Source organism: Hippopotamus amphibius, chromosome 10 (genome assembly GCF_030028045.1).
Source record: "Hippopotamus amphibius kiboko isolate mHipAmp2 chromosome 10, mHipAmp2.hap2, whole genome shotgun sequence".
In the NCBI taxonomy this organism is placed as follows: Eukaryota; Metazoa; Chordata; class Mammalia; order Artiodactyla; family Hippopotamidae; genus Hippopotamus; species Hippopotamus amphibius.
This window is the reverse complement of record NC_080195.1, coordinates 32,956,566-32,981,943: the sequence shown is the minus strand read 5'-3', so window position 1 is coordinate 32,981,943 and position 25,378 is coordinate 32,956,566. Positions and strand designations below refer to the sequence as shown.

Genomic DNA, 25,378 nt, shown 5'->3' with positions numbered 1-25,378 from the left:
GGAGAGTCCCGAAGGACCCTATCCCCTTCACGTGCATTTGTTTGGAATTGTAAACTCCTCTTTTCCCGATGGGGGTTTAGAGCTAGCAGGTCCTCGTGGTCTCTTTAGGGGTTTGAGACTAGGATTCTTCAGGTCCTGCCCAGCTCCCAAATTCCTGCGATTTGATGACATCAGGACTGTGAATAATCAGCCTGGCCTCAAGCCAGGATGGGCTGTGCTGCTTCCAGGGTGAACTTCCTCCCCTCTTTATAAAAACAGGCCCGCCCCAGTTTGACTCCTGGGCATCCTCCCTCTGCAGAGAAACCCGCCCACCCGGGGCCACCGACCCCACCCCCTGCCTTGAAATTTAAAGGAGGCCAGAGCTGTGCAGGGAGAGCAGAGCCGAGGTCCGAGCCGAGGTCTGGTAGAGCCCGGGCTGAAGACAGTGTCTCGGAGGAGAGGAGAAGTCTCGCAGTGGTGGTAGGTTGGATTCTGTGCCTCTCTGTCCCCCGGCTCCTCTTCTCTCTCTTAAAAGTCTTTCTGAGCCAATGATGGAAAGTCTATACTAAGGGGCTGACTTTGTAATACAGGCCAAAGAGGTTTAGCTAGAATCCGCGCCCAGCGGGAGATTTCTTTCTGAATGTGCATCTCGTTGAGATGGGCTGAAGTGTTTGCAGGGGCAAGATGGTCAGGGGAAGAGAGAGGATAGAACGGATGTGTTTCCCGGAGGAAAAATCTCTGCTTGCAAAGGGGAAAGTGAAAAGAATGATACAGAAACGCTCTGAACAGACAATGGGCACACCTCTCAACTCACAGGCAAGAAATGTGAAATGGGCTGATGGGGTCAGGGCCGGGAGGGTCCCTGGGTGGTGGTGGTGGTGGTGGTGGGGTGGTCCTGAGCCCACAGGGAAACTGAGGCTGCGCTGGGCAGTGACTGAGGCTGGGCTGGGCAGTGAGTGACTTGCTCACAGAGGGTTCACCAGGTGGGAAGTCCTGGGCGAGAGGAGGGCGGACAGTCAGATCTCCCCCCTCCCTCCTCCGCCACCTCCACGGCCTCTGGCTTTTCCCTCGGGGGGCAAGGGGAGGGGCTCTTTGAGGACTTTTCAGTTTCGGGGGAAATAACAGCAATGTCTTCTATTCCCAAAGCACTCTGCAGGGACCATATCAGGCTCTCTAGGTTTTCACTGTTATTGTATTTATTTTCTTAACCTCCCAGGGAGCGGGGGAGGAAGGGAGGCGAAGGGAAGGAGCTCTCAGGTTACTGATGACAAACTTAAGCCCAAAGCTGTGTGGCAGCGTTGAGTGATGTGGATAGCAGTGGTAGTCTCCTGCTGCTGGTGGGTGGCAGAAAAAATGACGTGCGTGTGTGTGTGTGAAGAAATTCTGAAAGACAGCTAAGTGGAATTCCCTCAAAGGGACTTCCTAGCAATTCTTGTCTATGGGCAGCAGACTCACCCTGGGGTCTAGACACGGACTGGTCCAGAATCAATAGATGTGACGATCAGAGTGAGCTGCCGGGTAATTGCTTCCTGCGAGACCAAAGCCAGGCGCGGCAGGCACCAGCAGAGACGCTGTGAATATTGAGATAGAAGTAGCTCCAACCTACCCATCAACCCATTCCACCCAAAACGACCTCAGAGGCGCCAGCCTCGCATCGCTGGCCCTTGTCACGAGCGAGTGAGAGGCTGCTCTCTGTCCAAACGGCTCAGTCTCTGTGCAGAATCCCCAGGACCACCTCAGTTTATTTTGTAAACCCCCGTATCAAACTCTCCCAGTGACGGTGCTACTGTCCGTTGCTTCTGTACCGGCCTGGGACAGTTCCTGCTTCGAGGGATTCGTTTTGGCTTATTGAGGCAGGACTCTGGGACCTGGGGACCTAGCATGCTGGCTAGCAGAGCTGGTGATCAGTACGTTTCAAACCATTGTAACAAACACCCCAGCCACACCCCTGGTGCTGTGACTTGAAGCCACCATGATCACCTAAGGCTTTTGTGAATGGGTGGCTGGAACCACAGAGCATCTGGGGACGTTACTGCCCAGGCAGGGCCTGTCACTAATCCACCCACCAGGAGTTCTTCTGGTCCTGGGGTTTTACAGCAGTGTAAGGGGCTAGATTGTCATTTGTGAGGAGAGTGCTGCCTTTAGATCTTCCAAAGCTTCCAGAGTGTGGGCAGGTTATTTTGGATCAGAGGCTGAGGTGGCAGCGTGGTTCGTGGCATTGATAGGGGACTTAGTTCCAGTCAAAACTTGAAATCCATCTGCTTCTCTGAATTCTGAGTATCTGGGCGGGGGAAGGGAACACTTGGGTTTTGAGTTGAAATGTTCGGTTTCGATGACTCTTTGACATCTGCAGTCTCAGAATAAAATGCCTATTTTCTGTGAGTGATTTTCAGCTCTGCTCTGATAAGATGGCCGGGATGGGCAATGAGTACCAGAATATTCTGTTCATTCCTTCTTTGGGCCGTTCGCTTTGCATAGCGAAAAATTCTGTCTGTAGTTTCCGGTGGTAAACCTTATCCTAGTCGACCAGCTCACAGAACCATGTGGTGGGTCTCCAATGAGGCCAGATTAAAAAGTGAGGATGATTTAGACTAGAAAGAATCTAAGAGCTAGAAAGAATCTTTGAGACCATTCGCCCTGGTCCAACCCCAAGTCCAGCTACATGGTCTCCTATTGGTGGCTTAGGTGTCTCCTTACATAGAAGAATTTCTCAGTGATATTTTGTGCATTTTATATTCCACTTTCCTGCCTGAGAAAAAAGACTTTTATAGAAGGGCGTAGAGGAACAGATAAACCTCTTGATCACCTGAAAGTGAAGACCATGACGAAGGGGAAATGAACCAGGTGCTGGGGCCACAGCAGGCATCTCATAGACACTTTTGGAAGGCACGACTCAGGCAAGTTTTGGTTCTGACCGTGATTCCCCAGGAACTGCCAGCAGCTGTTCTTCCTGTGGAACTGACACAACTGGGGGTCCTTAGTAGCTGCCCACACCAACCACGCCAGTGGCCGTGATCCGGAGGGTGCGGCTCGGCCACGGGTCCAGCTGAGCTGCACAGGACGGCTATGGGATGCTCCTGATAGATACACAGTGGCTTGGAGAGGTTTGTTTGGGGATTGACCTACAAGACCTGATTCTACTTGGAGCTTCTGAAAGACCACTTCAAGGTCAGGCTGAACCCAGATACTGGGAGACTTTGGTATTAAGAGCCTTTTCTGCCTATTAGATAGTCACAAATATTCCTTTACCTTATAATTAGACATTAGAGAATTCAAATTAAACTTTTCCCCTGAGGCTCCTGCATCCTTAGAACCCTTGGGCTTTCCAAGGCACACTTCCTCCTACGGATGCCCTCGAAGGGAGAGCCTGGGGTGTGTGACTTCTACTCCTGTGCCCAAAGTAAGGTGTTTGCGCTGAAGATTAAGGGGCTTTGGCTGCTCACTGCTGCTACCCAGGGCCCCAAACAATGGGCTCGTCTTGGGGCTAAGCTTTGCCAGCGACACCCCTGCAATGCCTGGCTCACTCCTACTTGTGTTCGATACACAGCTTATATAGTATCCATTCCAGAAAGCCGACCTCGACCAGCCCCCGCCCTAACAAGGGTGAGCTGCATCTCCTCCTTCACACCCCAGTAGGACCCCTTCTTCCTCTGCACGCCCACCTTCCACCCCCACCTCCACCCCGCCTATCACCGCGCCAACCGCTCCGCGCTAGGACGGTCTAGTTACCTGTCCGTCCTCTTCCTAGACGATGAAGTTTGGAGGCTGGAGCGCATGTGTCTTTAATTCCTGGACCTTTTGCCTGGCACAAGGTTGGTGCTCATGCTTGGTGGTGATACACAGAGTAAGTCATCACCTGGGAACTCAGGAGCTGGGGCTTCAGGTCAAGGTGGATGGGATGGGGGATCTGACTGACGCAGGGTGGGTGGCACCCAGGAGGTTCCCAAGCCCCTAGGTTGGACCTTTGCAGAGGTCGTTCCCTGAAGGGGAGGGGAGGGGGCTTGGTGGGAAGCTCAACCCGGTAACCTGCTGTGAATTATCTAAAACAGAAAGCCCACAAAAAGTAACTGGTCTTTGCTGGCTCTTCACATGTGGTCGTGTTCACGGAAAAGAGGAACTTATCTTATTTTGCCCAATGGTAGCAAGAGCCAGTGTCTGCCACCTGGGCTGCAGAGAGAAAGGGGTGATTACTTTGTTTTCAGAGAAGCTCCAGTTTCCTTACTTTTCTTGCCTAAGGTCTCTGGTTTTCAAACATCCACATGGTCTGCATCAGATGGCCTTTATCAGTATCAAAGCCCTAAGCTTCCAGCTGCCTCAGCCAGGAACTCCAGCTTCCTCTGAGAGTAGCCCTGGCCTGTGCGGTGTAAATAGGGCTGGGAAAGGCAAACAAAAAAACAGATTGAAAATCGGATAAAAGACACCACCCCATCATCCAGGAAATAAGGGCTTCTGTTAATAGTGATCTGTGCACATAGATGAAGGGTGTGATGCTTGACTCCAATTGTAAAGAATCCGGTTACAGGTTATCGCAAGATGTCCAGATGATCTAGGAGACAGGATTTGGTATTAACACTTGAACTTGGTGATGACCCCTAGAACCTGGTTTCCCTTCTAGTCAACATTCCAGGGAGAAGCTGTAAATTTTGGCGCTTCCCCGTCTGAAGGGCACTCCTGACAGTAAGTGCTGTACAGCTAACTCTGCTGTGTGCAGGCATTAGGTGGGGCCTTTACCTGCTTCTTCCCTAATTGCCATGGCAATTCAGCAGGGCGGAAAGAAAGAAAACCAGGAACCACATGCAGCCTGTAAGCGGCGTTGGAGTTTGAACTGAGGCCCCAGAGGCTATGCCCCTTGCGTTTCTGACCAGCCGCTCCTCCCCACAGCAACTGTGAGCACCTTAAAGACAGGACAGTCCAACATCAGGACCCAGTAAGAGTCAAGGAAAGAGCGACTGTTGGGTTTTCGATAGAACTGCGTGTCCTGAACCCTGACGCCTCCCAAGATGTGCCAACATCAGGGGAAGTTCCTTATATTTTTTTGAAGTTCGATTCTCTTGCCTGTAAAAATGAGATAATTTAATATTGACTTAAATGATTTAATGGACGCCTGGCAAGGGGTCAACTCTCCGGTACCTGATTGGCATTCATCCGCATGCATTTCTCAAAAATACGCTAGCATGTCACTTTCACGTGAGGCTCATAAAATGTGGACAAATTCTGCATGTGATGATACAATGAAAGCCTCTGATCATTTTTTCCATATTCAAGGGTGTTGAAATCTGGAGGGAGACTCAAGAATTATCAAATGGTTGCGTATTTCATTCCCCGTAGTGATGTTTGCTTTGGGAATTGGGAGGAACAGGAGAAACTACCTCATTACTGAACAAGATTCTCTTTTAGATTAACATTCGATTGCAGGTTGGTTGAGATTCAGGCTCAGGGAAGACATTTCCTTGCACTGACTCACGGAGTTAGCTTTGCCAGCTGAAACTTGCGTTTTCTTCGCAAGGATCTAAGTTTATCAGGTTTCTTTTGTTTTTACCATACGTAGGAGGAGGCAGGACAGACTCCTATTTTCCTAGACCCACAGCTGCACTCCCTAAAATCCTCCAGATAAGCAGGGTTACCTGGCAGAGGGTGGAGAGGTGCAGTGACTGGCAGTGCTTAGGACAGATTGTTCCGAGTAGGTTAATGCCGTATGAAACTTAGACACGGGTCACGTACCTATATTTCGAAGATGCTTTGCAGGGAATTCTGCCCTGAGTAACAGAGTGGAGATGGGAGTGGGTGGGAGGTGCCAGGAGAGGGTTTTATTCTATTTACCTCACTGGAATCAATCCAGTTAGATAAGAAACAGACTCCTCTCTTGTTCCTTAGTTAGAAAGAGTTCCGTTAAGGAAGAGAGAAAATAAGCTTCTATGCACAGAAAATGACTTTTTAAAAAAAAAATTTATTGGAGTATAGTGGATTTACAATGTTGTGTTAGTTTCAGGTGTGCAGCAAAGTGATTCAGTTATATATATACATATATCCATTCCTTTTCAGATTATTTTCCCATACAGGTTATTACAGAATATGGAGTAGAGTTTCCTGTGCTATATAGTAGGTTCTTTATTTTATATATAGCAGTATGTGAATGCTAATCCCAAGATCCTAATTTATCTCTCCCCCCACCCCCACGTTCCCCCTTTGGAAAATGTTTGTTTTCAAAATCTGTGAGTCTGTTTCTGTTTTGTAAATAAGTTCATTTATATCATTTTTTAAAATTAGATTCCACACGTAAATGATATATGATATTTGTCTGTCTGACTTACTTCGCTTAGTATGATAATCTCTAGAGTAAAGCTAAGAATTGCTTCTGTGATGGCAGGTTTGGGAAATGGTTTTTATTCTGAGAGCATAAACTCTATAAAAAGCAGGCTCTGTATAGATGGGACCAGAGCTACCAGGCTAACTCCGGCCCCCGGGCTCTGACCCTGGTCCGGACACAGGTGCACTTTCATAGGAGCTCAACCCTCTTTCCAAGCCTGCTTCCTCCTCCCATCTCACCTCGTCTCTTGTCCTAACTTAGCGACATGCCTTTGCTGTTCCAAGGCATTCTGACCGGTGCAGACTGTTCTGGTTCTGCATTTTTCTAATTTGTTGGCATCCCTCCTGGGCATGGTGGTTGGTGGGGGGTAGGGGGTGGGGAGAGGGAGGGTGTTGTTTGTCTTAAAGTCATGAGTCATTTTGGTGTATTGGTGTTTTTTCAGACTGACTTTCTCTTACTCAGATTTCCAGAGAGAAGCTTTGCAAAGCAATAACAGCCTAAGACGCCTCTTTACCAAAGAGTAAGGGAGCAAACCTTGCACACGGTGCAAAATTTGATAACAGTATCAATTTACCTTTATCTTTCCCTTGCAATTTCCATGGTCCTCTAGCTTGCTCACTGTGTCTGCCTTTATTTTGCTGCCAAAAGTACAAACTTCAAGTCTTCGAGTTCTTTAACATCTGGGACAATTGCACTGTTTGTACCTCGATTGATGGACTGCATTGGTCCAGGACCTTTATTGCAGGTCATGTTATGGGATGTGGTTGTGTGTTTAGATGAATGTACTTTTCCCCATTTATAAGTGTTTCACAGTTCACACAGCATCTGTTCTCACAATAACAGAAACCACAGAATGTCAGCCCTGGAGGAAGTCTTGAGAGTCTTGTTTTCGCATCCCTGGGGGAAGATTTGATGTTTCAAAATATAGGTGCTTTTTGGAAGGGCAGCACATTCATTTTTATGCAGTCAAACCATATACGAATGAGTGTATCTGTTCTTTTCCTGAGAGCAGATGTTTCTAGGGGCAGGTGGCGGGAACGGGTCATGCAAAGGGCAGTGAGAGACCCTGAGGACAGCCCTCCACTGCATTTCCCCATGCTCTTTCTCCGGCTGTCCTGCTGCCATTCCCATGGCCTCACCCCATCCAGACTCCAGCCGTTACTAACTGGTGCCTATCAATCAGCATTCCCCGTGTCATCACTGCAGAAAGGAGCCCTGCGCTTCTGGCTGGCGTGCTCAGTTTCCCAGCCACAGCGGCACCCTTGGCTCCTGGAGACCGACCCTCCTCCCTGGTTACCAGACCATTGTTCTCCCCTGGAGCAGTCATCATTCACGCTTGTTGAGAGGCCAGAGAACAGAGTCACTTTGTCTCTGCAGCCAAGCAGGACCTTGCACCCCTTTCAGGCAGCTTGGGGGGATGCCCTGGAGGCAGAGGTTACGGGCTGGTCCCACACGATGATGCCCGCCAGCCCAGCCTGTGAATCCAGGCCACACTTTATTTGCCACGTGTCCCGATGTTTCTAATTTGCACAGATTCTTTGTCAACTTGCCAAGCCCTGCATCTACTGAACTCCATCCGCCTTTTGCAAATCTGCAAGAATTGACTTTATGTGCCAGGGTGGGCCTGCCAGAGCTGCGGCCTTAGGAACACAGGGACCACGGGCTTTAGAACCATCCTTCCATACTCCCTGCCATGCAGTGATGTTTCCAGTGACTCAGGGATTCTGGTCCCGCGAAAGTCAGCCATCCTCGTGGTTTTCTTTTTCCTTGTCTTTTTCCTTCCTTCTTTCCTTCCTTTCCTTCCTTCCTTCCTTCCTTCCGTCCTTCCTTCCTTCCGTCCTTCCTTTCTTCCTCCTTTTGCTTCCTTGCTTTTTTAGTTGATTCTGGGAAACTATTAAATATAGCAAAAGGAAAGGAACACAGAAAATTATTTACAAGTTTTGTATTTATAAAAGGAGCCTCCAAAGGACTTCTCCTGCGTATTCCTCCAAACTCTCGTCCTACTGGTCTCACATGGGCGCCTGGTGCCTCTCCCTTTGGTGGGAGCCTGTGGTCCAGGATAGAGGTCCACCCTGGCGTGGACCCCCGAGTCCTGAGTCCAGTCCGCGTTTCTGGTGTCACTTATGCTTTGGCCGGGGTGCTGCCCCCAGACCTCCCCCCTCCTCCCCCCCAACCATCTCTACAAAGGCAAAACCAGGACATGGTTTTCCTCCTCTCCCTCGCTTCCTTGTCTTGGGAGGGCACTGCTTGTCTGCAGGCAGCATGACTCATTTCTTTGTCATCCGCTCACCCCGCTCTGCTCTGCGTCCAGCTGCTCCCATCCCCTCTGTGCAGCGAGGATGGAGCCCTCACGTGGTTTTTGTGAGGCTCTTTGGCACCGGACCAGCTCCAGGCCCAGCAAGGCCGAAAGAGGCAGAGGAGTGATAAGGAGGGATAGAAGAGAGACAGGCTCCAACTGTCCCAGAGCAGAAGACAAAAATACACGCCTTCTGGTGATTCTTTAGCTGCAAAAGGGTCTGAGATGGTGCAGCTGTTAGAGCCTAAGTGCCTCCCTCCCCCGCCTGGCCCCCTCCCCCATTTGTCCAGGGAAGGCAAATGTCTTACTGCACCACTTGTCACTTGGCAATTGTCCAGCATCTAGACTTGGGCTCCATTTAGGAGGACCTTGAGTTCTTGAAATGACACAGTAACTTGACGGGCATCCATACCGTTTATGAGGGGAATGGACTTGCTGGAAGGCCTGGTTAGCAGACAAGAGGAAGAGTCACGTTCCCCCATTCGCGTTCGCGGGCTGGTTCATTGTTTCATTCAGAATTTGCTCGCCAGGTCCTGGGAGGGCAGAGCTCTCCCCGTCCCAAGGCTTGGCTGAGATAATAAAACTGGGACAACCTATAAACATGTGAAAAATGATTAACAGCAGGAAGACGGAGAGGGAATGTGTTTAAGAAGAGCTATTTTTTTAAGCTCTTTATAGGAGTATAATTGCTTTACACTGTTGTGCCAGTTTTTGCTGTGCACCAAAGTGAATCAGCTGTATGTATACATAGATCCCCATATCCCCTCCCTTCCATACTCCTTCCACCCTCCCTATCCCAGCCCTCTAAGTCATCACCCATCATCGAGTTGATCTCCCGGTGCTATGCAGCAGCTTCCCCCTAGCTATCTATTTTACATGTGGTAGTGTATATATGTCAGTGCTACTCTCTCACAAGAAGAGCTGTTTTAAAAAGTTATAAGTACTGGGATAAAATTAAGAAGGGGAATTGGGGGAAATTTTGAGAAAGGGGAAATCGGAGGAACGCTGAACAAGAAATGCTGGAGTGATCACCTGTGATCAGAAGAGTCCCCTGTGGGCTTCTGTTCTGATGCCCTCTGAAACTACCTGAAACCGCACGTGGCAGCAAGCTTCCTGCTCTGGGTGAGAAAAGGGCCCCCAAGCAGTGCACCCTGCCCTGACCTCCCTGCCCAGGAAGGGGCCAGATTGGAACAAAGACCCAGATCCTGGCTTCCTTTGGTTTCTTTTGTGGTGGGGGAGGGGCGTGCGCCTGGCAGGACGCCCTCTGAGCCCGTGGAAACTTACTGCCCAGACCGTCCTGCCCCCTTGCCTTCCCCCATGGCGCCGTGCCCTCCTCTGCCTGTCACCAGCGGCCCCAGAAGGCCACTGTGGCACAGAGCATCTCCCAGCACCCACCCTCCCTTTGTTTTTTCATCCTTGCTCTGAAGGGAGCTTGTGGTTAAGGAGACAGCACCTCCGACAGGAAAGGAGCCCTAGCCAGCGCCAGGGTCAAAGTCCTGGACGTCTCTGCACCCACGGGACCCTTCAGATGCTAGGGATGAGGGGGAGGGATGGGACCAGAGTTGTTGTGACTGAGGGGAAATGAGTCAAGGGAAGAAAAGCCCTGATTTAATTCTTGCGAATGAGGGAGTGCGTGGGGTTGCCAAACCACAAAATAACACCCCAACCAACTAACCCACTTTGAGCTGCTGAGGGTGAGAGCACTAGGGGAAGGCGCATGGAACCAGGGATGTGGGTCCAGGAAGATCTGGGTCTGACGACCAAAACCAGATGCCTCCCCTCCTTTCTGCAAATCTGCACTTCACGGGGTTTGTCTGTAAAAAAAGAGGCTGGCTTCCCGGTGGAGCGGGGATGGGGGTACCTGAAGGAGACTTTTCTTTGTTGGACAAGGAGACATGGAGGTTCTAAGTGGAGGGGCTCGGGCCAGCTGAGGCAGGCTGGCTCTGAGATGTGCCGGCCATAACATTCCTATAGTTTCCTCTAAAAAAGTCAGAGAGGGGACATTACCGTAGGTCCATCTAGTCAACCCCAGGGCAGGAACACACTTCAAGGGAAACCAAGCCAGTGCCCTGAGGTCCCTGGCTGCCAACAAGTGCCAGAGATGGTCTCAGCCTTCAGCCCACAGAAATGTCTGGGCAAAATCATCTTCTGGCAACGCACGTCCATTGCCAGATGGATGGATAAACAAGATGTGGTCCACACAGACAGTGGAATATCATCCAGCCTTAAAAAGGAAGGAAATTCTGACCCACGTTAGAGCACGGATGGACCTTGAGCACATTATGCCCCGTGAAATAAGTCAGACACAAAAGGACAAATACTGTATAAGCCCATTTATATGAGGTGCCTAGAACAGTCAGACTCATAGAAAGCAGGATAGTGGTTGCCCGGGGAATGGGGAGTTCGGGTTTACTGGGCGCAGAGCTTCAGTTTGGGAAGATGAAAGTGTGGACATGGATGGTGGTGACAGCTGCGAAACAATGTGAATGGACCTAATACCACTGAACTTACACTTAGAAATGGTTAAAATGGTACATTTTATGTTCTTTTATGATTACCACAATAAAAAATATATACGATAAAAAAAAAACACCATCTTCCAGAGACACTCGCCATGGCCTCTCCTTTGGGAGCCCATGCTGGGAGAACCTGCAGGTTCCTGAACTTTGCTGCCCTCTTGGACCTCTCATATCACGTGATTAAGGTTTTCCCCCTCTTCTTCCAGAATTCACGGGACACTCTGAGGACACGATGAACTCGATGAAGAGAGAGCTCTTGTGTGTGCTGCTGCTCTGTGGGGCCGTCTTCACTTCGCCCAGCCAGGTGGGTGTGCACCTGTGTCTGTGCCGGGACACACCTGGACACACTCCCCTCGGAGGACAGTGCTCGGAATCTGGGCTTCCAGAGGGAACGCTAGGCGCTCATTCTGACTTGAGCGAACTCCACCTCTCAATGCTTTCTTTGGGGCTGTTTTTAAGGATGCGTTTGAATGAAGGCGTAACGTATTTACAGAAGGGCATGTGCAGTGAGCCATGGAAGCAGACCAGCTGCCCGCGTGCTGCTTTCTGTCTAGTTGGGACGGAAGCTACATGATACACGTGCTCCCTGAAGATGCTGGCTGCTAAGGGCATCACTGAGGATACATGAGTGATGCCCGCACAGCAGGATTTTAGGGAAAGGAGAGTCGGCACGGCTGCGTGGAGGAGATGAGGTGTGGGCATTCAACCCCACTAACCCACATGCGGCTATTTTAACTTAAAATTAATTAGAATGATATAAAACTTAAAATTCATATCTCATTTGAAGTGCTCAGTGGCCACATGTGACCAGCGGCTAGCATGTCACCTGGCACAGCTATTAAACATTTCCATCCTTCAGAGAGTCCTTTTGGACAAGACGAGTCTAGCAGGGCAGGAAGAATTAGACAGGAAGGCAGGTGATGGACATGCCACCTGGACCCGTGACCTGAGGGGGATGCTCTGGGCAGGTGGCATCTGATCGGTGGGTTGACGGTGGTCTTTTGGTTTGACCACCCTTATTCCTAAGACACCCAGGACGTGCTGACTCTTCCTCTGCCCCTGGTTTCTTTGCAGGAAACCCACAGGCGACTCAGGAGAGGAGCCAGATCGTACAGAGGTGAGATGTCGCTGGAGTGGAGGGAGGTTGATGGAGGCAGGGTCAGGGTGCTTTAGGCTCCGGCGGGGATTTTCTTCCACGTGACCTGCGTACTCAAACTCTGTGAAGGCGAGACTCTGCAGAGATGCCTGTGTCCTCATTCACCACTCACACAGGCTCTGAGGGGACAGGAACAGCTGTGCTCGCAAGGGGTCAGGATGTCAGGGAGCCTGACAAGCTGCTGGGAGCTTACGAGCCCAACGGCCAAAAGTCCAGTTACACAGATGAGAACGGAGCCCAGAAAGCCTGAGTGCCTTGCCCAGGGTCACAGAGCCCTGGTCCTGGGGGGCCTTTCCCTGGGCTGTGATCCCCACCTCCCTGGACTCCACTCAGTATTTTGTTAACTAACTTCTCTGTGCCTCTGTTTCTTCGGGTGGGAACTCAGGGATGGCGAACCCGGGTGACTTCACGGAAGTGCTGTGGGAAGACCATCTCTGGGAGGCTGTGTCTAGAGTTGAGACTAGAAACTAGAGGAACATTCCCACCAGGATCCCAAGAATGAAAAATGCTCATGGCCTGATTATCTTGACTCTGATATGAAGAACTGTAGCCCCAGCTGCAGGTCTCAGATCATCCCTCCTCCTTCGTGACCTACTTCCTCTGGGGCTGGAAGGCTCCCGTTGAAGGTGCAAGTTTCCCCAGAGTGAGTCACAGCTCACATCTCACTGCCTCCACTGTCGGACAGCACTGCCTTTCCTGCAAGCGGCACCTGACCCTCTAAAGGAACAGCAGTACTGTTGACAGGGAGCCTGTGTCACTTCTTCAATCCCTTAAGAGTTAAAGATGTTTTAAGTTCGCATTCTGGTTTGCAAACAGAGAGAGAAAGAAAGGGAAAGCGCATGAATGGGAGTACTGTTATTATACCAACTATTTTCATTATACCAAAGATACTAATGCAAGTAGCACATTCTCTGCACAGACTATAATGTCAGTTTTCTTTGGGGCCAGAAATGCGTCATCTCAGTGAGGGAATAGTCACGTGGATCAAAAATGCTGGCAGGCAGTTGTGTACATGTGCATATTTTTGATGAACTAAAATGAAAAAATAGAGTATTACCTAATAAATGCATTTTGATAGATAAATCCATTCAAAACAAAGGCCCATCAGAGGAAAAATAATAAAAGGGGTCTTTTTTTTATTGTTTTTCATAAGTGTATTTCACATTTCACTGAAACTAAAATAAGGAGATACTAGAAATACCCCATTATATGCTATTATATATTTCAAAAAATAACTGATTTTCATAGGACATTGAATGTAAAGATCACAGTCATATGGAAAGTAATATTGGCACTGTCCCCTAATAAACCGCACTGGAAATTGTTTTTTAATGAAAGGGGTCTGTGGTGACAAAATATGGGGTATTTGTTGTCTTCTGGCCGAGAGCAAGGAAGGAATAAAGAGTGGGTTATCCTGAAAGGGAACAGGCTGGGCGGGGATGGGGGGGGCGTCAGTTTGGGGTGATTTGGGCCCTAAGGAGGCTGCCTGTCTGTCGTTACAGTGACCTGCAGAGACGAGAAAACACAGATGACGTATCTGCAACATGAGTCATGGCTACGGCCCCTGCTCAGGAGCAACCGGGTGGAGCACTGCTGGTGCCACGGCGGCCAGGCCCGGTGCCACTCGGTGCCAGTCCAGAGTACGTGTCCCCCCAAGCCGGGCTGTGAGCCTCGGGTCCGGTCTTACAGCCTAAGCCCTGTCTGTCACCGTGCCCGGTCCGTGCAACCTTCAAACAGGGCCTCAGGCATGCTCTGCGCTAGGCCAAGGTGACGATGCCGTGCAGAAAGCCTGAGGCTGTGAGCCTCAGTTTGTTCATCTGTAAAATGGGGGAACAGCCGTACAGACCTCATGGTCAGCTGTGAGGAGTCAATGAGTTCGTTATCGTGCCTGCATGTGGGGAGCCTTCTTCAACTCCGGCTCATGAATTCTTGGGCTGCCTGGAGAGTAATTAGGGGTTCCCTCGCTTCTACCCGACAGGCTGCAGCGAACCTCGGTGCTTCAATGGGGGGACGTGTCGGCAGGCCCTCTATTCCTCAGAGTTTGTCTGCCTGTGCCCCGAAGGGTTCATCGGGAAACGCTGTGAAGTAGGTGAGTGGTGGGCGGGTGGCTGTGAGACACGGACCCACCAGGGTGAAATCCCCCCTGCAAATCTACCCAGAAAGCAAAGCAAGTGTGTGGTGATGGGGGAAGGGTCGGGGTGGGCTGGGACGGATCATCCCAAGGTGGTTAGAGCCTCGGGTGCGAATCTGGAGCCTGGCGCTGCCCCCATCAGCAGGGTGACCCAGCCACCCCAGCAGCTCTGCGGGCCTGCCTCAGTGGTTTGAGGTGAGACCACCCTTTGGAAGCCGAATGAAAGGGGGATTCACACGGGAGGTCTCACGTGTCCTGCTTCCCATCAGATGCCAGGGCCACGTGCTACAAGGGCCGAGGTATCACCTACAGAGGCACATGGAGCACAGCGGAGAGCGGGGCCGACTGCGTCAACTGGAACAGTAGCAGCCTGGCCATGAAGCTCTACAGCGGGCGCAGGCCCGACGCCATCAAGCTGGGCCTCGGGAATCACAACTACTGCAGGTGAGAGGGCCGCCTCCCCCGCACCCCCCCAGAGGATGTCCTCTGGTGAGAAGCCACCACTGTTGGGGAAAGACCTGCCTCAGCTCTGTTAGGGTTTCCAGAGAAGCAGAACCGATAGATAGAGATAGAGATATATAATAAAGATTTACTTTAAGGCATTGGCTCCCATGACTGTGGGGGCTGGCAGGTCTGGAATCTATAGGCAGCTCCTCCCCCCGCCAAAGCTGCAAACTCAGACCCGAGTTGATACTACAGTCCTGAGACAGAATTTCTGCTCAGCTTTTGCTCTTAATGCCTTCAACTGATTAGATGTGGCCCACCTACACCACGGAGGAGACTCTCCTTCCTTAAAGTCAACTGACTGTAGATGTGAACCACATCGCCACATCCCTTCCCAGCACCACCTCGGTGGGCGTTTGACCGAACAACTGGACACAATAGCCCAGCCACGTTAACACATAAAACCCACCATCACGGTCCACCCCTTGTCAACGTGGCAGTCGTGTGTGTATCTCTGTAAACCGTGCTTAATCTCCACATAAAGACAATTACAAGGTCTTACCTCCACCCAACACGATCCGGCTCTCCTGTGTACAACAAAGGCACGTAGCTCTGTCCCCAGAAGAGGGTGCAGAGTCCTTGCAGGCTTCACTCTTCACCTCCCCCTGGCCGTCCTGGCTGCTTTTTCAGAAACCCAGACCAAGACTCAAAGCCCTGGTGCTACATCTTCAAGGCAGGGAAGTACATCTCCGAGTTCTGCAGCACACCAGCCTGCGCCAAGGGTAAGTGCAGCCTCCCCACGGCCTCTTAGCCTCTGGTGGGGAAGGGTTTGGAAAACAGGGCTCACGGTCCTTTTGCCAATGAGGAGACAAAGGACTTGGCTGATCGTTAATTATGTTGGGGTCAGAGGAAGGAAGTCAAGAGGCTTAGGTCCTCACCCAGACTTGGCATCTACCTAGCTGTTTGTTTGGCCTTGAGCTGATCTCTGCACAATTCTGACCCTCCGTTTCCTCATCAACAGAGAAGATGGGGCTGTATCGGTGGTTTCCAGTTCTTTGGAGAAAGCATGGAGAGTCTCTCTTTTTTGATTAATGGACCTATTTCTCAAGATCTCTCTCTCTGTCTCTGTAAAGACTTTTAATGTGAGAAAATTTCCCAGATTTAAAAAATGCTAAATTATAAAAAAGTACCGTGAATTCAGTGGTGCTTTCACAACTAATGATGTTATTTATTGCGGTAGTAGGAAAAATATGTTTTAACGTTTTAAATATACATGTACAAAAATCGTGTGCAGTCAGTCTACAGGTGATGCTGACAGACCTGTGAGTTTGAGACTCTCTAGTGCAACTCCAAAGCATCCTCCCCACCCCCAGATCTGGTATAAATTGGGATTCACTGGTCTCGATGATCTTAAAGGTCCGTTCTCATTATGCTATTTGTGCGTGGCAGTATACTTTGTCAGTTTCAAATGGAGAGAAAAGACGGTAAAATGGGGCAAGTATGCAGCATTTGAAGGTTCATACTGTCTCCTCCTTCCCAAGTCTAACAAATCCTTCAAAGGCCCTGGCAGACAAAATCGGAAAAAACTGGGCCCACCCATGCATCTCACCACCGAAGCGCCCAGGTTCACGGCAGCCTGTCAAGTACACAAGGAAACCCCTAACTGCTTTCCAAGCAGTTCCAGGAATAATCGCCACTAGCTGAACTCAGCACCCTTTCCTGCCGAACCTGACTGTCCCTCAGAGCCTCCCTGAACACAGCCTCCGTGATGGAGGCTGGTAGCAGGTGGAAGTCGCTTATTCCCCCGAGTGCCAGGGGGCCTGAAGGCCAGAGAGGGGAGGTGGGCTGGCTGCCTCCGGGTCCCAGGCCGGCAGCTCCGTCTTCGGCCCTGCTGCAAACCCACCTGCCTGCTTTAGCACCTCAGCGGCTTTGTTTCAGCTTGAGACTTCCTGTGTTCCAGACGGCGATGGGGACTGCTTCACTGGGAAAGGGCTGGCATACCGCGGCACCCACAGCCTCACCAAGTCCGGGGCCTCCTGCCTCCCGTGGAATTCCGTGCTCCTGATGGGCAAGATATACACCGCCTGGAAGAGCGACGCGCAGGCGCTGGGCCTGGGCCAGCACAGCCACTGCCGGTGCGCAGCGCAGGGAGCGGGCGCAGCTGCGCGGGGGGCGCGCGGGGGACCGGGGGATGGGCGAGGGGCTGCTGCCCAAAGCGGCGTGCGAGCCCCGGTGGCGGGGAGGCAACCATGGAAACCCCCCCTCCCTGTGACTAGGAATCCAGATGCGGACGCCCAGCCTTGGTGCCACGTGCTGAAGGAGCGCCAGCTGACGTGGGAGTACTGTGACGTGCCCCAGTGCGGTAAGGCCGGCCGCGGCCACCTCCTCTTGCCTAAGCCTCCCTCTTGACCGCGTCCTCTGCCGCTTCCCACGCCTTCCCAGCTGTGTGGTTAGGACTGCACAGCTGCCAGATCTATAGGAAGGCGGGGCCTTGGTGGGGAGCGGGCCACCGCTGGAGCAGTGGTGGGAGGGCAACACTGGGGCAGGTGATGGGGAGGGGCAAAAAGAAGGAAAACCCAGCCATTTCGCTTCCAAGGCACCAGGCTCCACGCTTTTCTCCCGAGATGCCCTTGTTAATGACGGCGATGGTGGCTGGGATGTGAGGGGGAGGATAGAGCACAGGTGTGGTGCTGGTGAGAGGTGGCTGTCCCACCTCTACTGGTTAGGAAACAGCTCTCAGGAGTCACCTGACCTCCCCCCTGGCTGGGCCCCCAGGACAGAGCTGGGGCCTGATCCCACATCCTCTGGCTCCAGGACCGGTCCTTCTGCTGTGAGCTCTCCTGCCTTCTCCCAGAACCCAGTTAACATGGGGGAACGGGGTTGCCCATGAGGCGTGGAGACCGAGAGATTCAAGTTGGCACACTTGGCTGAAAAATGAAACTTTAGAGATTGTGTAAGAACAGATTGTTATTCCGTGGTTCCTGTGAACACACAGATGAGCCAGACTGTTCCTCAGGGGACACAGAGTTTAACTGGGCAGGTGAGACACAAACTACCAGTGAACTCATGACCAAGGTCACGCACAGTGTGTCCTCAAGGTGCAGTACCAGTGGGCTGGCTCAGAGCCTGGTGGGCCAGGAGTGTCAGGGAAGCTTTGTGAGGAGGCAGGTTGTCACGTGCGCTAGAGGATGGGTAAGGTTGAGTCGCTGGAGAAGCAGGGGGGGAGACATTCCCCAGGAGGAAGTTGCAACACCTTGTTATTTCTTAAGCCAGCAAGCAGCTGCAGGAAAAAACTAGAGGCAATGAAGCATCGCAGAAAGACCCCCATTTGTGGAGCCAGACGTATCTGGGTTCTAATCCAGGTGCCATCGTGACCTTGGCACAGTGTCCCAGCCTCTCTGAAGTTGAGTGCTGTGAGGGTTAAGGATAGTGTCTCTGCAGTGCTTAGCACATCTTGGGTACTCATCACATGCAGGCGGTGGAGTTATTGCCATGGAAACGGCTCCATCACTCTGTACAGCCTGCAGAAGTGCAGCAGCAGGTAGCAACCTGGGTTCCGAGACAAGACACCAGGATGGAGCTCAGGGACCTTGCCCAGGGCCACAGGTCTGACCCTGGCTCTGCCCTCCCCTCCCCAGTCACCTGTGGCCTGAGACAATACAAACAGCCCCAGCTCCGCATCAAAGGAGGCCTCTTCGCGGACATCACCTCCCACCCGTGGCAGGCCGCCATCTTCGTCAAGAACAGGAGGTCCCCGGGAGAGCGCTTTCTGTGCGGGGGGATCCTGATCAAGTCCTGCTGGGTGCTGTCGGCCGCCCACTGCTTCCAGGAGAGGTAGGGATGAGAACACAGAGGGCCCGCCTCCTCTCTAAGGCCTTGGACCAGGCCCCTTAGAGAAGAGCATCCTTGGACCGTTTCTCCATCAGGTATCCCCCCCACCACCTCAAGGTGGTCCTGGGCAGGACGTACCGGCTGGTCCCTGGAGAGGAGGAGCAGACGTTCGAAGTAGAAAAATACATCGTCCATAAGGAATTTGATGACGACACTTACAACAATGACATAGGTGAGAGGTCCAGCTATCCCTGCGGCTGTTGGAACTCCAGACCCACACGTGTGCAATCCCACCTCCTCCTCCCAGAGCCCCACCTCCTCCCCTCCTCTCCCCTGAAATCCTCTCTTCGTCGCCCTCCCCCCTCCCAGCGCTGCTGCAGCTGAAATCAGACTCTCTGACCTGCGCCCGGGAGAGCGACGCCGTCCGCACCGTCTGCCTCCCAGACCCCAGCCTGCAGCTGCCCGACTGGACGGAGTGCGAGCTGTCCGGCTACGGCAAGCACGAGGCCTGTGAGTGGGAGGAAGTCTCGGCCCCATCCTGTCTGTCTGGGGGAGGAGGGTGCTGGGACACGGGTGTTGGCCAGAGAGAGGAAAAAGTGGTCCCAAGAGTGTCCAGCCCCGGGGCAGGCACTGCTGCCGTGACCGTGACCGTCAGGGCAAGTTCCTCCCTAGTGAGGCCCCACCGTCTACCTTCCCAGCCTCACAGGGCAGCCGTGTAGGTCAAGAGGGGTCTGAGTAGCACAAGGGCTTGAAGAGCTTAAGGTTTCAAGGAGTCCCGATAAGAAGTGGAGTGACATTAGTTAAGAATGGGGTTCCTGGACTCTGCTGTCAGGTAGCTCTGACTTCACATCCTCGCCCTGCACCTTGTGAGCAGTGTGACACGGACCTGGATTTTTATTTCATGTTGCTCCAAGCCTCAGTTTCCTCATTGGTAAGAAAAGAATCGATTATGACACTTAAATGAGATTTTAGGTTAAGCCAGTGGTTCTCAGCTGGGGTGATTTTGCCCCCCCCCCCCCCCCGCACCAGGAAACATGTGGCAATGTCAGATATTGTGACAACTCAGGAGGGAGGTTCATACCAGCGTTTAGTGAGTAGAAGCCAAGGATGCTGCCAGATGTCTGCAGTGCACTGGACAGTCCCCCGCAAAAATGTTATCTGGCCCCAAATGTCACTCATGCCACTATTGAGAAACCCTGGGTGAAAGTCTATGAAACGGCTGCTTTTCTGTAGGTCAAAAGAATAAAATACTGGCAATTCCATAGGATTCAACTTAGTACGTGTAAAAGACTGATAAACGTTAGCTATCATTGGAAAATTCGGCTTTCTTCTCCCAAAAGGTTTATAAATAACTTTCCCTAAAACCACATGACATCTTCCCTCCTCTCTTTCAGCTTCTCCTTTCTATTCCGAGCGGCTGAAGGAGGCTCATGTCCGGCTGTACCCAGCCAGCCGCTGCACTTCCCAGTATTTATTTAACAAGACTGTCACCAACAACATGCTGTGTGCTGGGGACACACGCAGCGGCGGGGACCATGCAAACCTGCACGACGCCTGCCAGGTAAACACGAGCATCTCACCTCCCCCCTCCAAGGGCAGCCGGCAGGTTCTTAACCAAGAACAAAAGTTACAGCCGGAAAGGAGTGATTCATCTCGGGGGGGTGCTGGAGTTCTAGATGAGGGCCTCAGAGAAGAAAGCAACTGGAGCCAGATCAAAGTCACCCAAACTTAAGAAATCTAAACTACAGGAAATTTGCCCAGTGTCTGTACCAGAACCGCCACCTGGTACCGATTTCCTGTAAGCCCCGGCAATTAAATGACTATCAATGTGATGGCTAAAGCAGGACAACCTAAGACATCTTTCTTGGACTTCTGCGGGTGCTGGGGAGCTGGAGTCCGTTGTGTAGGGGGGACGGAGGAACGGCGGCTTCCTGGGAAGCAGGACACAGATGATTTGTGAGAGAGAAACGTTAGGAACTCAAGTTCAGCCCTCAGATGAGGTTTTTTCCCCTGGGAAAGCACACTATTTCAGGGTCTCTGTGTTGGCATCCCTGTCAGAGCGAGTACGTACTTATAAGTCACGACGACTGAATGTAAGACACAGACCAACCTGTGTGCCTGACGCTGGGCTGTTTCCGTGCCCTCTGTGAGTGGGGCCGGGCTCTCGCACTGAGGACTGTGGGCTTAGCTCTGAGGCAGAGATCATGCCAGCCTCTCCCCTCTTGGCTCCCTGACAGCCTTTGGTCTCTTTTTGAAAGGTTTTTTCAGACACCTCCACCAGCTAGCTCCACAGGCATAAAAGGTGTGCAAAGTGAAACCATGGTCTATCAGCTAGTATTACCAACTAGGGTTCTTGGCCTCCTTAATCAACAGAAATTGATCAGAGGCCAGACAAGAAGTTCAGGCCAGGCTTTATTGGGGCCCCTGCTGCCTCAAGGGGTAGTGAGAACCAACAACAGTTTCCCTTGCTCACTCTGAGGTGGGGCAGGCTTGTTCCTTCTGCGAGGTGAGGGTAGGGGTGTGTCCAGAGGATGGGCTGGAGGGGTGGTTTAAGTGGTTTGCCCAGCCCTCTGGTGGTGGTGTGTGCAGGGGGCGTAACTGGTACCCTGCTTTTGCTCCTGACCCCCTGTTTTTGCTTCTGGCTCTAAAGAAGTGGCAGCTGAGTTTTTTTGGTCTTTTGTATCTTTTTGTCCATAATTTGCCCCAACTGAGCATGTGCGCAGTTATTTTTAGTCCCATACAGTTTCTTTGTATTTTGTTGCTCCAGGAGAGCTATGTCCAGGTGCAGGCATTGCAGCCCTGCAGCAAAGGGTCCCAGGTCCCAGCCTGTCTCACTAGCATCAGGTTAAAAACAAAAACAGAAATCATTACCACTCAATAAGACAACAACAGCTAACAATTACCAGGAATTCTATTAAATGCTATATACACTGTTCTCAGAGCTTTTCAAGGTTTCTCCCCATTAATTCCCATAACCTTGAAAGGGAGGTAGTATGATTTCTATTTCAGATTATTATTAGTCAGTATCATTCAGGTAAGAATATTAAAGCCCAGCTAGCCTGGGGCTGCACGGCTAGTAAGTGGTGGAGTTACAACCCGAGTCGAGTCGGGACCTGAGCGTTGATCTCAATTCCGCTTTACAATGTAGCTACAACCTAATTCTCTAAAGGTCCAAGACCGTGGAGATGAAATTTCCCTCCGGGAACTGAGCACTTTGAAGAATAACAGTATGAGCGCTGCAAACATTCACCCTAACATCTCCCCAGAGAGTCTGCTGGGCATTTTTGCAGACAGCTGACCTGTTCTCCCTTCTGCAGGGTGACTCGGGTGGCCCCCTGGTGTGTATGAAGGACAACCACATGACCTTAGTTGGCGTCATCAGCTGGGGCCTGGGCTGTGGCCAGAAGGACATCCCGGGCGTGTACACCAAGGTTGCTAATTACCTGGACTGGATTGAAGACAACACGCGACCATGACCAGGGACACCCGGTTCCCTGCCTCACAGAGACCCTGCTTCCTCCACCTCCAAAGATGCGCCCCCGGGGTGGGGAGGGAGTGCTTCTTCACAAAGCAGAAGTAGGTGGAGGATGTATCTTCACAGGGATTTTCCATTTTGGAAGTTTTCAGGGCTGCAGATCTGAACTGTACTCTGTCAGACGGGAAGACAGATAAATGCCTACCCCTCCTGGAATACCACTCCCCACGGCAGAAGCCAACCTCCTCCCCTGTCTATGCGAGCGGCTTTGGAAATGGGACCGCAAAGATGAAAGTGTGTCTCAGTAGGCAAAGATAACTCATTCCTTCAGGAAAGAAGGGTTAGAAATATTCTATTAGAAATAGAATGTCTATTTATAGTCACAAGGAAGCCCTGCGGGAGCCTCCTAAAAAGGGATGGGCTGGCCAGCAAGATCGTGTTCTTCCAATCCAGCCTTCAAATCAAGTGTCAGGTTTTCCCTTTCTCTGGCTACAGCTCTTGGAAGGAATCCTGTTGTGTACAGTATAAGTCTTTTTTCTTTATAAGTTTCATCATAGAACGGGAGACATGTATCATTTTAATAACGGATAAACTAGACTCTAGCGTATTTATATCAGTTCATTTTTGGTTTTACTCTGTGGCCACAACCTATATGATACTATACTGGAATAATAAATTCTGATATATTTTTCACATATTTTCCCGAATCGGAGTGGAATCGTTCTGTGACACGCAGTATCCCACAGCTTTCATTCCTGATACTCGTGTCCACGTGCCTTGACTCATTGGAAATATTTCCTTTCATACGTTCAGAATAGCTGCGGCGCACAAGGTGCCGTGCGGGTGCTGTAAACGGTAAAAAGGAGGAAGAAAGGAGCTCTTGGTTTGACAGGAAAACGGAGTGAGAGAAATAACAAGGCAGACTGGAGGTGGACCGTAAACTAGCAGACAGAAATTTTTACTGAAATTCAGCTGCAGGAAGGATTCAAGAATCTTAAGGAAAAAATAGAATTAGGTAGGCTTTTAAAAACTGGGCAAGATTTGGGCTGGTGGAGCGGAGTGGGAAAGTCATTCTTCAAATTTTTAAAAAAATTTTATTTTATTGACGTACAGTTGATTTACAATGCTGTGTTAATTTCTACCGCATAGCAGAGTGATTCAGTTATACATGTACATGCATTCTTTTTCATATTCTTTTCCATTATGGCTCATCACAGGATATTGAATATAGTTCCTGAGGCAAGGAATATCACTGCATGAAAATCTAAAGATCTGGGCAAAAAAGGCAGGGGGGAGTGTGGGGAGGAACTGAGTTGTAGTTTGTCCACAGTGAAGTTCACGAAGAAGAACGTTGGTTGGAACTTAATTACGGCGCTTTGAATGCCAGACCGAGGTTTGGACTTAATTCTCTTGGCAACAGGGAGCCACGGAAGCTTGGGCTTGGTGCGTGATAGACCGAGTGAGGCTCGGGGAGGGTAGCCATGCGGGTGCACTAGGTAGGGAGACCCCCTGGGCGGGACCCCGGTACGAAGGAGGCATGAGCGGTACCCAAAGATGCTGAGCAGGACCTTGCTGACACAGCGACATCCCAGTTGATGGTTCAGACTGGGAGCCAGCATTAGGGCCATTTTTTCCTATTCTATTTTACTTTTCTGCTCATTAGAGAGAATTCACTCCCAGACCAGTCCACACAAGTGTGTTGCTTAAGTAATTCTGCTTTCTGCCTCTGTTAGACTACCCTTGAGATGCAACCCGTACTCCTGGCTGCTGCCTGACAGTTTTTGTTATCGCTGACACTCCAGATCCAAGCGCAAAGCTGATGAGGCGATGCTTGCCGTTGGGTAAGCAAATGTGGTCACAATAGTCTCTCTCTTGAGAGGCTGTCAGAACTGCTCAGCTTAGAGGTTCTTAGAAGAAGAGTAGTTTCAACGCACAAAGGAAAGAGACTCTCTAAAGCCCAAGAGCTTGATTCAGGCGGAAACACACCAATTTCCCTGAAACGCTCAAGTCCCACGACCAGTTCAATAAACGCAGATCATAGATTTCCTGGCTTTAGCCTCTCGCTTACAAGTTCCCCTGTGAAACTGGCAGGTTTTGTCTTAGGTAGATGTGCACCTTAGCCATTTCGGGGAAACTTTGCTGGAGGACAGCAGTAAGGAAGACCTCCAGCTGCTGCATCTCTGGGTGGAGATGGTTTCGGCTGGTTTCATCCCCTCCCTCCTCGCAGGACAAGTTTTCTTCGGGTAGTTGGGTTAATGAAATGAAGGGAAGCAGTGAGGGCTTTTTTGATGGAAATGCAAAGTTAAAAGGCCCCACATTCCTCTGAGTGAAGTCCTGGAAACCACAGACTGCATGAAGACAGGTGCTCAGCAGAGGCCACTGACTGAGCTCCAGGCAGAGCCCAGCCCTGCCGGACGGATTCATGGGGATGAAACTAAAACACTCTCAAAGTGCAACACATCATTACCCGGTGTGGGTGAGAAAAGTCAGGACAAAACGTCTAGGACTTGTGGGGGTAAGGAAACGGGTATAAGGGGAAATTAAGTAGTATTTCTTTACTATCTCCAGCTGGTTCACAAAACAGATAGATGCTAGCAGACCCAAAAACCAAAAAAGATTCTCAGATAACTGTGCAGATAGTTTTAATGGGTAAAGACCTAAAGGAACTCAAATCATAGAAACTACTGTCTCCCTGGAGCCCCAATCTTAAGTCAGGTTGTCAAAAGAGTGTCATAAATTTTGTTTCCACATTTAACTCTGAAAGCCAAAGACTCACAAAATCCCCGGTACTTAGGATCTTGGGGAAAAGTTTAAGAGTTTCAAATTCAATTCCCTTTTATAAAATTCTAACAATTAAATGAATGTCATTGCTGGCACTGAGTCACCACCTAGTGGCCACAGAGGAAAGTACAAGTGTTACAAAACGTACCTGGTCAGGCCATAAGGCTAGGGAAACAGCCAAACCAAAGGAAGAGTGTGAACGACTGAAACAGACAGGATGGGATAGAAACTCTCAACAACACGTGTGGTTAGAAAACAGAAAGCTCTCTCAGTCTCTAGGCCACGAGGTACCTAGAGGAGGAAATCAGGACAGACGTGGGGGGGGACCCTTGTCTACACTTGACAGGAGACCCCGGATGACTAGGACCTCGAAGCCCTGCTTCATGCCCAAATTAATCAACCCAAGAGGATGGAGAGGATGGGGAGAGCACTAGAACAGACACAGCAGCTTGAATGGTT

At 50.9% G+C, this 25,378-nt stretch overlaps 1 protein-coding gene across 1 annotated transcript; it reads left to right on the top strand.

The window, feature by feature from the left end:
* Positions 1-340: 340 nt before the first annotated feature.
* On the top strand, positions 341-22,835 carry PLAT (plasminogen activator, tissue type). Its single transcript, XM_057697159.1, has 14 exons — positions 341-459; positions 11,308-11,405; positions 12,176-12,218; positions 13,760-13,897; positions 14,236-14,346; positions 14,658-14,832; positions 15,523-15,614; positions 16,793-16,967; positions 17,109-17,194; positions 18,471-18,666; positions 18,759-18,895; positions 19,033-19,173; positions 20,058-20,224; positions 21,981-22,835. Exons 2-14 carry the CDS (start codon positions 11,334-11,336, stop codon positions 22,137-22,139), a joined length of 1,692 nt encoding a protein of 563 aa, XP_057553142.1. The 5' UTR covers positions 341-459; positions 11,308-11,333; the 3' UTR covers positions 22,140-22,835.
* Positions 22,836-25,378: the final 2,543 nt, after the last annotated feature.